The 12,479-nt window shown below is 42.2% G+C and overlaps 1 protein-coding gene across 1 annotated transcript in view; it reads right to left on the reverse strand.

Moving 5' to 3' along the window:
- The window catches only part of USP8 (ubiquitin specific peptidase 8), a 488,166-nt gene that overhangs the window by 4,225 nt on the left and 471,462 nt on the right, over positions 1-12,479 (reverse strand). The window contains exon 17 of the mRNA XM_069222544.1: positions 1,897-2,039. Within this exon, the coding sequence (XP_069078645.1) occupies positions 1,897-2,039 (143 nt within the window). The remainder of the gene's footprint in view (positions 1-1,896; positions 2,040-12,479) is intronic.

Below are 12,479 nucleotides of genomic sequence, written 5' to 3' on the forward strand. Positions count from 1 at the left end.
CGGGAAAGGTGGCTTAGATGACAGAGCCTGGAGCTCACTTACTCTGCGAGCAGAAGTAATGGCAACTAAAAAGACATTCGTGATAGTTAAGAGCCATAAAGGGCAGTTGTGAAGCGGCTCAAACGGGGTACACTTAAGGTATGCTAATACCAGGTTTAGATCCCACTGGGGCATGATAAATGGGATAGGAGGAAAAAGATGTGTAAGGCCTTCAAGAAACCTCCCAACTATAGGAGATTTAAATAAGGACACTATAGAACGACCTACAATGTGCAATGCATATAGCCCTAAGAAGTCTGTTGTTTATCAGAATGTTTCTGATACATCTGTATAAGTTGTCTTTTAATCACAGCCCAGTAGATCTTCCTTACCCCACATGCAAGCACAGGCATGTACCAACTGATCAGTTTGAGTTGAAGGAAATGACAGTTCCTTAAAAATGATGTTGAGTCCTCCCCACCGGCAATCAGGCCTGTCCTGCCTAGATATTAAATACCCTGGTAGGAGGGCTACTGCAACATCAGGGTTACACCAGTCTTTAATCCAAGATTCTGTTATAAACAAAAACCTAAATGAAGGTCACAGATGAGATCATGTGTTTCTTGAGCATGCTTGCTCAGGGACCAAGCATTAATCAATGCTCCCTGTAAAATGTGCGAGTTAAGAGTTAGCGGTCAGGGTGAGGGCGAAAGAGCCACATCACCAAAGCACTCTCTACATTTCCTACATGAGACTGGACCCTCTATCGTGTCTGGTTGTATCAATGAATCACAGGGAGGCACAAGTTTGGAGATATTTTTTTAGCACAATGAGCAGAAAAAGAGATAACTGAGCACTGAGTGGCAGCATGGCTGGTGCTGGCCAGGTCCGGGTCCCAGACAGGCACAGTCGGGCTTGCCTTAGGCGTGCCTTCGGGGCACCCGCTGCACGCATCAGCGCCATGGGCGTCCTGATATAGTGACAGAAAAACAACTAAAGCGCCTCGCCTCAAAGATGGTGGCTCTAGGTAGGAAAGAAAGGAAGCAGGAAGTAGAAAACTCCTATGAGGCAGAGAGCACGGTTACTGAGAATCAATCAGGCCAGTCTGTAAGTTTCCTCCCCCGTCCTTATATTCAACCCAATCATGCCAACAATCGCAAGAGCAAAGAGAATTTCAGTGATTAAAAAACTGAATTATTAGTGCCAAGCAGCAATTATCAGCGATCACACAAGGTATCATAAAATAAAAATGAGTAATAAATTGCACAACGAGATGTCCCAGGTCTTAAAGTAGCGCTGCAGCTGGAGCCTTACCAAAAACTTGGCGCGTCCTATGTATACCAAAAGCTTGCCAAAAATAAAGGCTTCCCAGAGAGCACCCCACAAGCATACCTGCTCATCATTCATTTTTGGAGTTTGTGGCCTGCCTTTTCAGAGGCAGGCAGGGACTCTGTCTTTTTTCACAAGAACAAGATAGTAAGTGCGAGAACAGACTGTTTGTCGTAGACGCTCTTTCTGGAATATATGAAATTTCCCTCTCCCGAACAAGTCTGTGAATACATGTTACATAATATTTCTCAAAGTTAGTTTGGGAAAAATTAAACCTGTTATCCGTGATCTACGATGGGAATAGTAAAGTGTGAATTCTTTTGCACATTTGTTCAAATTCATTATGCTTTTCCAAAACTGTCACATTTAATGTGTATGACATATAAACTAGAAATGCATGATAAAATACTGCTATAAGTTCTAAAATATTGTTATACTGTAAATGTACACAAATGAAATAGCACGCAGTAATCATACATGATAAGCTACATGTGAAGCCCCAGGCAACAATTAGCCTAGCAAACAAAAATATGTTGTGGGAAGGTCTCAAAAGGCAGAAAAAAGGCAAAGATTACAACATTTTCTTACCTTTTAAAATGCACCAAAACAATAGGCGGAAGTTTCCAGATTTCTATTTTTTTAAGAGAATCCCTTCGAGTTTTGCAATGGCTGCAGTCAAATCTATTGTTGTCTGTAAGTTTTTCATCTTTGGAGAATAATCTAAGGCAGTCCTAAAAAGTTGCAATTAAAATTAAATAGGTTTTTACCAATTAATAACATCATAGAGAAGATGGATGTGCTCAGAAAAGAGTTGCCATATGTAAATGTTTTAGATGAGAAAAAAGTTGAAGATAGCAAACATATTTTATTTGCATTAGCTTTCATATTATCATCAAGAACTGGTGAATATACGTTTTACCAATTGCAAGATAGAGACAAATCAGACCTAGGAAAATTGAGCACACATACGAAGGTCTGTCAATGTGAACGAAGGTCACAAATGCACACAAAAAAGAGGAGTTATTAGATGCCTAATGACACATCCATAGAGTAACCCTTCAAAGCACCTTCCCTAACAACACACCTCGCATCATACATTAATATCAGCCCACAGAAATGCCACCGCCTCCACGAACTGACCGCAACTACTGACACAAATCCCCAAAGATACAAAGCAAAGACACTAGAACACAAAAACCTCAGCCTCGTGCACATGACAAACAAGAGAATAATACTGATCAAGCTAAAAAAAAGCACATTTATATATACTTCCGAAAAAGTATGATAAATGGATTTAAATGTTAATGTAGGCTCCATTCTGAAACTAATATTGCTATGTAAAATGAAAAGAAATCTAGGAAACTGTCAATCTCATCAAACAACTTAATAACTTTAATTGCTACCCCAATTTCTTGTGAAACGCAGAAAGAAGTTACAAATGAATGACTAAGAATTTTGTGAAATAAAAAAAGTTTGTACGATTGTTTGACTCAGTAGCGGCAGTGACACAGACTAAAAATGGCAACTGTGGAATAATTCCATTGGCAGTAAACGTGTTAGTATTTTGTGAAAGTCTCTGACTCTGAGGACAGAATACCCTGTTATGCTGTAATGGCTGTGAGTTGTTATAGGTTATACATGTTAAATGCCAGTGTTTGATAGTAATTTGGGTAATGTATGCTTGTGTACTACATTTTACTACTTATAAATGTAGACCTAATCAGCACGTAATTAGAATAGCTGTACATTATATCGTCCAATGTGATCTGTAGATTTGTGTACGTATATAAATGTTTAGTGCTGGTAAGATGTTGGAGACGTACTGTATCTTTAATATATTCCTTTGATGACTATTTTTCTAATTTGTATATTGTATGGAGCTGTATTCTGTTTCTGGGTTTATAATTATTGATAACATCCATGGGTAATGATTGTTAATATAGCTCCTAAAACTTTTAATTATGCACTGATACATAGTTTGTGACCAGTTATTTATTTTGTTTATGACTGTATTACAGAAAGTGAGAGAAATTATTATGGTGGTGTTAGCTGACGTTGGGGCATTACCTTGAATTTCCTTAGCATTTGTGTTTTCATAGCAGAGCTCAAACTGACACTTTGATCAACTTCAATTTCCCTCCCCACCTTTAGTTTTTTTACCAGATAATTAATTTTGCCAAGGCCGAAAACTTTTACAATTTAAATTTAGCACTTTAGATAAGAGTTTTTTTTGTCACAATTAGGTTAATGTGAATGATAAAAAAATGTATGCATACAAGTCGAGGCTTCATTGTTGCCGAGCAACTAGTACAATGTACGCTGCCAGGCCTCAGAGCTCAAATTTCTGTCTTGAAAATGCCCAACGAGACACGTCAAAGCAATTAGTTATTACATGAACACTTCAAAGCTACTTATATAACAATATCTAAATACTATGATTTTCCAAATAAGCAATTTTGCTTTAAGAAGACTTAGGGCAGGGTTCAGACCTAGCATAACCTACACTAGTACCCAAAACTCTTAGCATTACCTCAACCTGCTCAATCCAGGGGCAGATCCAGCTTTCACTCAGCATTTGACTCTACCTCTAAACTTCAAGGTAGGATTTTGCAGTTTTTCTCCCAAGTTTGATGCTCACTGATGTAGAGGTCAAAGATACTAAGAGAGCCACATTTAGATTCCCTTGGAGTGACATGGCATTCGTAAGTAAAGAGGTGTGTCTGGCACTCAATATAAATATTCACTGAAAAAGGCACACTTAAAGGTGTGGTTCAAGCAGCACAAACTCTAACACTGCCGTGGAAAAAACCTAAGAAACACATAGGAAAAAAAACAGTTAAAGTGGAATTATTGTTCTAAAGCAAAACCTAAAAATCCCTGCAATGCTCCGGTTATGGTCTGCTTAACAAATTGATTTTTTTCCCTTTTTTTAATAGTAACATTAGCCGTAGGACAGAGGGTCAACACCTGTGTGCACAGTCTGTAGCCAGGTCCTTAACTCACTCACTTCTGCTTCCTATCGGCTGCATGCAGGGCCTGTAGTGAATGTCTTCATGTTCTTGGCTTTGTGCTCATGTTTTTGTGAACATCTGCAAGCTCAATCTGTATGAAACCTTTTTGTTTTAATGATCATCCAATTAATGTCTGGTACGTTGTATGTATATCCACTTTTTGCTATGAATATGCAGCAATATGAGACATCTTTCCCAATAAAAATGATAACCACAATCTTTTGACTTTCCAGGAATTAAAGTTTGTCAGATTCAAAATGGATTTTTAAAACTTTTTCTGCAATGCACTTTGTCACATCTCTACTTAATTAGCCTTACACAAAAACAAATATCAAAACTGCTCGTACGTCTGAATTTGTTCCCACAGCGAGGGGCTCACCTGTTTGGCAGATCTCGACAATTTGAACGTGCTAGAAAATATTTCAAGCTCCTAATCAACCAGGCCCTTCTCCATAAAAATGGAAATGTGATTTACAGAACTAACGAGGTTCGTGCTTTTAAAGTCAATCAACTAGATACACGTGACAATTAAGTCTTCAAAATATGCCTAACACCTTTCTTGAAGGTCAAATACCTGACAAACTATAGTGAGGATTTAGACCAAAACACACAAAGCATATTTTCTAAGTAAAGATCTACGTTCATGCCACATTTGTAGTAAAACTATTCATAGGTTTGTGTTGAAGCAGAAAGCAAAATTTCCTGCTGGAGCTAAAATATTTTTGACCCCTCCTTAACCTTTTTACCTTTGGATGTATCTGCATGAACTTGTGCATACCAACACTGATCTGGACACACCAATGAAGGTCAGGAGGGCCAGTCAGGAGGGTTGCCCAACATGTCTGGACAACTATGGCATGCTTATCTACGATCATGAGACCCTGTTCTAGAATTATGCCATACTAAAATCTAGCCCCTAGAAAGCCATATAAGACAACATATCCAAGCAATTCCTACACAGAATAAACACTATTGAACAGTGTCATATTTTGAGACCAACTAGCACTAGATAAGATCACCAATAAAGAAGAGACTCAATAAGTGGTGTGATGAAACTGTGTCATAGACCTCCACCTTACTCAGTTTTCACAGGCTGTATATGCTGCAGCCCCATAACAGAAATAAACCTGCCCTTTCGCCTGAGAAGCACAAGAAGGCCTTCACCTCAGTATGCTCCAAAAACACTGGAACTACCTTGCAGAAGCCATTGATTTAACTAACTATTCTTTTAGTACCCTGAGAGATTCCTCTATCTGGGTATTCACATTTGATACCCAAACAAGAATGTCCTTTGCATCAACCATGCAGGCTTTTGTGAAGTGTTTTGCTAAAACAGTACCCATTTGAAAAACGTTCCCACTTTCCTTGATAGGCTGTGCCAAACTAGTCAAACTCGCTATTCTCCTGCAGTTCCTTCACGTGTCTTATGTCTCAAGTACTGGTTTGTGGCCATGTGGCATATGCTTATGTACCTTCTCTATGCAGGTTAGACCACACAGTTAAAATCAAACACTGCTACCCAATTAATTTGAAGGGGAACTTATGGTTACCTGGCCAATCAATTACAAATTGGGTCAATCTAGTTTTGTGCAGCACCCTCTCCGATCAGTTCTGTATTAATAGACATACTACCACAAAAAGTGAAATAAGCTCATGGCATAGTCCCCTCTTCCACCTAATGGTCCATTCCTATTTGTGAACATGTCATGGGTACTCTTTTGAGTCGATGATCATGTGTACCTCTCTCCTTTCTCATACTGAGTAGCAGATTATTATCACATCCATAATCTATTCAGATTTCATAACCATCCATTCTTTTAACTTTTCCAATCACTAATACTGGTGCCACAAGCCTATATTTCAGACACTGCCATGCAGACCGATTACAATACAATTTATTAATCTTGCAGATATCAATAGATACTATGGCTGATTTTGACCTCTTGCACTATATTTTGAATTGAACATTAGTGTCTGTTTCTCACAATACGGAGGTGGTTATAAGTCTTGTTCTTTCATCTGCAAGTCTTTCTCACATGTCTAACTCACACTGTGTTCTCATGAGCACCGCAACTGGATAAACCAACAAAATATTTTGATCTGCTATATGCCCACTCTTTCTTTCTTTGCATTCTTTGTCTTCTTTGACACGAAAGATAAACAATATATTTTTCTTGTTCCTCCAGACTTGCGTGTACCTCTTAGCATTTTGTACGATAATTGACTGTTACAGCCTTGAAAAATTCATAGTGATGGAACATGTGTCAGCTGTATTGTTTTTTTGGAAATCGACAGTGATTTCCCCACAACTTATTACATTACTTAATATCAGGAACAACACCTTCCTACCGTATCTGAGTTATCTGTGTATGTTATAGATTTACTGTTTATTGCCATCAGCAGATGTCATATATCTATGGACATTGCACAGAAAAAATCACTATCCTTAAAAAAAAAAAAAAAAAAAAGAAGTCACATCGAATTATTTTATCTATTGGACAGAAGCTAACTGTGTTCCATTCACTCATTGCTATCCTCTTGCAATCATCATCATTACGCTTTCTGGTAGAAAAAGTGTAGTCTGTTGCAGCACTAGCATACATTGCTCTTCTTTCCTTTTAGGATGAGCGAGCAAGCGATTTTCAACCTGTTGTATTCCGTGGGCTTTTAACTACAGCCATCTCACACCCATCACTTTCACTCGTTCGTGGGATTGCCTTTCAAAAGTCCATTGATATCACTGGTAGATGCTTTATGTTAGTCCCGACTTGGGGCGGTTTTGTGACAGCCTTGCAGACTTCAGTGTGAGCAAACTATTTTTTCTTTTGTCTCTGTCTTTCATGCTCTATGGCAGAACAGCAGCATGAACTCCATCGGCGGTACTGAAGCGATGGTCACATTTCTCGCACTGTTACCTAATCAGAGTCATTTCTTTTGCCTGTCCTCTTCACGCACCATAGCTTTCACAAAAACACTTGTACTTGATAAATACTTTACATAAAAAACACAGAAATCCTCAAAGTGGCTCTCCCAACACAGCAGAAGAGCAAATGCTACAGTATTCACTGCACTCTGGAAACTCGCCCCATATAATGCTTTGCAGGCCATTACTTTTAGAAAACTATTTTGCTCATAACTCAGCCTGTGGTGGTCACAGGGCAATAGGACCACCAGCAAAACATTCACAACATGCTCTTTCTGTCTACATCATCTCTGGGTCACCACACTAGGTTAGTGGGGACCCAAAATAATAACCCCTCCCACCATTGTGTATTTTTAATCTCTTTCATGGCTAGAACTTTTGTTTTACACCTGAGAGTAGTTTGTGTTTTAAGAGTCTTGTTTGTAATAGCATTGTAGTATCCCTGCTAGCCTTGAAAATGTGAAACCCTCTAGGGGCTACATATATGATTGCACTGTATTAGTTTTTGACATTTTGTTTCCATGTGGTTATGCCCTCTAGGGGCTAACTATAGGGTTACATGACCATGTTTCTTAAAAATGCTGTTTTTATTGTGGTGCTTTCTAGGGGCTGTTCTGAGCATTACAGTCAACATACTACATTACAATGCCAATAGCTCCAACTCAAATAAATGTGAGTCCTATTGCATTAAAAATGCTTGTTTTAGATACTTAGCACTATTTATATATTAGCCACTGACTAATAGGGATGTGCTGTTAACTAAAACCATTGCTACCATTGTAATGGTCTTACTTTTTGTGACTGGGACTCTTTGGGTCTCTTCCAAAGGATGTGGATTCACCAGAATGCCAGGGGTAGCAGGCAACAAAGACACTGACCTTAATGGTGTAGGAAGCTTACCATTTATATAGTGTAATAAAATGAGGTACACTGTACAAAGAGTCCAATCAATCCCCAGAGGTATCACAGAGGCCAAAACAACATCCCAAATGCTCTCTTTTTGAGTAGTGTAGTTGAGCAGTTAGGCATATCACAGGGTAGTGCTAAGCATGTATGGCACACACTCATGCAGTAAGTAAGACACACATTCAATAAAGAAACCCAACACCAATTTATAAAAATAACACATACTTTTATATAAAATTTGACACCAAGATTACTGGAGTTAGGTGAGTACTTTTCGAGTTAAGAATTTTTAGAGTTTTTAAAAGTATACAGTGCACTTCTCAGGAAGCGGCAATCCAATCGGACGGAGGAAAATAAAGACAGCAAACCAGGTAGAGTACCACAGCTTATGGGACCAATCTCCTGGACTGAAGGTGAGTTTGGTGCAAGCTCTAAGGCCAAAACAACAGGTCTGGGGAGCTCTGGTGCATCCAGGTGTAGAGGTGTGTTATGGCGTCGGGTGTCCCATTCAAGTCTATAGGGATCTGTCTGGTTACAAAGTTGCTGCAGGGAGGGATTGGAAGGTCAGTCCAGGGGAACCCACAGGGGGTCTCGAACCTTGAGGCCCTTGGGCACGTGGGGACACCATCAGTCCACTCCTCCTTAGGCTGTAGGGCACGGGTGCAGGGCCGTCTTCTGGTGTCAGGTCCAGCAGTGGAGTTCCTCGCGGTTGCAGGGGAGCCCACAGAAACACTCTGCAGGCGTGGACTGGGGTCCAGTTTGACCAAGCCAACAAGGGGGCTCAGGTCTCAGGAGGTGGGGAGACGTGGGGAGACCCTTGGTTCTCTTCTCCTGGGTTCAGGGCGGACGGATGTAGAGGTGTCCTAGGGCATCAGGCATTGTCTTCTAGTCACTCACGTTTGTAGGGGGGATCTGCCGAAACAGTCTGCAGATGCCATTGTGAAGTCCATAGTGGGCGAGCACAAGGTGGGCTTCTTTTATGGAGGGTCTGGGGACAACGCTGACAAGGTTGGCCCACTTCGACATGGGCTGGGCAGCTCAGGTGGAGTGGTGATGTCCGGTGTCAGGTTTCTGGCAGTCCCGGTCCTCTCAGGTGTTTTTTGGGTGCCTACAGATGCAGGGGAGCAGCTCCTCCACTCCAAGGGAGTTCCTCCTGGCGATTGGCAAAGCACTGGCAGCTCTCCAAGTTCCCTGAAGGCTCAGCGGCAGGACAGGTCAGTTGTTCCTCAAGGTTCAGGTGCAGCAGGCAGGCCAGCAAGTTGGCGCCAAGTCAGTCGTTCTCCTCGGTTCTAGGGTTCAAGCAGGCGTCTTGTCCATCCCTTGTTTTGGGTCTAGCAGAGATCTGAGGATCTGGTATCTGGGGCCCCCTTAAATACAAAATTTAGGGGGCATTAAGGGGACTGAAGGGTAGTAGCAAATGGGCTATTTACCTTTGGGGTCACTACACCCCTTAGATGACCACTTCCTGTGGGCAGTGGTCATTACCCTGCCCAGATTTCTCAAATTCTACCATGCAAGATGGTGGAATTTCCTAAGTCGTGTCCACTTCAGGCTGGTCACCAAAGGGGTGTTTCCAGCATGGAAGCGTAACACACCTCCTGCATAGCTAATTTTTCCACCTGTCTAGGTTCCAGATGGGCAGTGGGGCATGGGGGTTGGCATCATTCTCTGAGGAAGACCAGATCTGCATACCTTCTTTGAAGCTTCTCCCTTGGAATGCAGGTCATCCTGTGGGGAGGGGTGTGTAACACCCCAGCCTGCCCAGACTTTTGTTTCTGACCTCTCAAGAGCAGAGGCTCGCGTCTGGGGAGGTCAGATTCTTGTCTGTTGGTCGCAGGCTGGCCAGAACCGGCCAGTAAGCTCACCAGCAGTTGGTAGGTGTTTCAGGGGGCACTTCTAAGGTGCCCTCTGGGGGCATGTATTAATAAATCCATCACTGGACTCACTGATGTTTTGGGATTAGGGATATTTTGGATACCAAGCATCTCTTGGTTCAGAGAAGCCATCATGTAGCTAGGGAATGCGTACTGACCAGTGGCCAGCACATGTATTTAAAATGGCTTCACTGCACACTTACTATGTCCAAGAATAGACATAAACATAGTAGGGACATATTTTCTCATGCATATATGCCCTCCCTTGTAATAAAATGCACCATGCCTTAGGGCTGAAGGTCTGCTGTAGGGGTGACTTACAGATATTATCAGCAGCATTTTAGGGGACATGGAACACAAGTGTGTGTCATGTCATGTTTTCAATTTTGGGAGCACCTTGTCACGCGGCCTGCAATGGCAGTCTGCATAAGGTTGGTGCTGGGTCCCTCTGAGTGGCACAAGTTGTGCTGCAGCTCTGAGGGGGTCCACTTCAGTACCCATGCCCTAGGTACCAGGGGTACCATTTACTAGGGACTTATAGGGAGGGCTGAAGGGCATAGTCACTTGGTGATCAAGTGACCAAATGTTTTGTTTTAGGGAAGGAACGCTGGCACTATGGATCTGGTTAACAGGAACCCAGTGCACTTCAGTCAAAATTGCATCTAAAAACCAGGCAAAAGGGGTGGGGGGGGGGGGGGGTGATGGGTACTGCAACCTGAACCCAGCTCCATACAAATGGCATCCTATGACGGCGGACCCTGCACCCTCCTAGGAAGTGATGTCACATTACTTTAACCTCAGTGACATCACAATAATAACCATCACTGAAATTCTATAGTGCCTACATGATTAACATTTCAACACCACAAATGTCTATTTAAGAAATCACTTATGTAAGGGATCATTTGCCTGAAATGTAGTGAATGAGTCCACCCCTATCTGGGGGGATTAGGGAAAAGGGTGTGTAATCCCTGAAAAATGGGGTCTAATAGTACATTACAGTGAACAATTTGTATATAAATCAGCTAATAAAACATATGCTCAGAAACCCCACTCCTTAAATAATCAAGTCCTTTGTTGACATGTCAAGCAAATCAAACCTGATGGTCCCCATGAGTTGAACCCATTTTTAAAGAAAATGTCCTCTGGGCACCTCCATATGTCAAAAAGTACCTCTGGTATTTTGTTATGGGAGCCCATTTATCCCAAACAGACACAATATGCCAGTGCCTGAATTTTGTCATTACTGCAGCCCACATCCTAAGGGTGACCCTTATGTCAGAAGTTACCTCTAAGTATGCCAGGGACTGAGTTTTGCCATTGATGGCCCCCACCCAGATGCCTCCAGTAATCCAATGCCAGTATGTTTCCTCAGGTACCAAAAGCCAAGCTTTACCTCCAGTATGCCAGCGCTAGTATTTTGCATAGAATATCCTACATGTAAGTATTGTCTGCAGTATGCCAGTGTCAGCATTTTGCTATGGATGACTCTCTACACCAAGAATTACCTTGAGTATGCAAAGTCCAACAGCAGACTCACAAGCATAACAAAACATGCTGACTTACGCTCATTCTCGCTCATTTGTACTCATTCATTTTCTCTCACTCTTGGACTCGCGCTCTTACTCATTTGCACTCACTCTCAGTGGCAGCTGCCGCAAATGTCACTGGGGAGGGGAGGAGTCAGGGGGACAACGAGAACAGGGGAAAACAAAAACAAACAAAAAACAAAAACTTTTTGCTGTTTCTGCTGACTCCTGCCGCCTCACTCTTCTTCTGGTGTCCCAGCATTCACTAGGACACCAGCACAGGCTTCCCAGCAATCCTGGTGCTGCTTTCATGCAAAACCTAGAAAGAAAGCAGCGGCATGATTGGTCTGAGCGGCAGTGACTGCTGCTCAGACACAGACCTGTGGTCTGTGCAGTTTCTCCAGCCCGGCAGTTAACACATCTGGGCTAGAGAAACCTAAGTGCGCTTGTGTGTTTGGCTAGCCTGAGACAGCCGGCCAAACACATATGCACACTTAGGTGCACTCTCTCCTCATCACCCCTCCCATAGCTCAGCACGACACTCCCTGCAGTGCTGGTTGAGCCAGCAGAGGAAAAATAAAACAATAGTGTAACTATTGTTTTATTGTTAGTCTCCTGGCTCTTGGTTGTGGGGGGGGGGAAAGTAGGGGGGGCGGGCGACGCTCCTCAGCCCTGCTCACTCCACTGAACAAGTTGCGTACCTTCGGTATCACTCTTTCTGGTGGATAGTCTATGTAACTGCAGATTCCTCACCTTGTGAAAACCTCAGGGCACCAGACTGGAGCCAGGGATTTTTCTCAGAAATTCCCTCACGAGCCAGTAGGTAGTGGCGTGTGGCTCTGCTTCGTACTCATAATGCCCTGAAGTGATGTTGGATGCTTAACCCTTAGTAATCTTACCGATTCAGTGTCCAGATTTCTAATTGGAA

The sequence above is a fragment of the Pleurodeles waltl genome, chromosome 3_1, assembly GCF_031143425.1.
Source record: "Pleurodeles waltl isolate 20211129_DDA chromosome 3_1, aPleWal1.hap1.20221129, whole genome shotgun sequence".
In the NCBI taxonomy this organism is placed as follows: Eukaryota; Metazoa; Chordata; class Amphibia; order Caudata; family Salamandridae; genus Pleurodeles; species Pleurodeles waltl.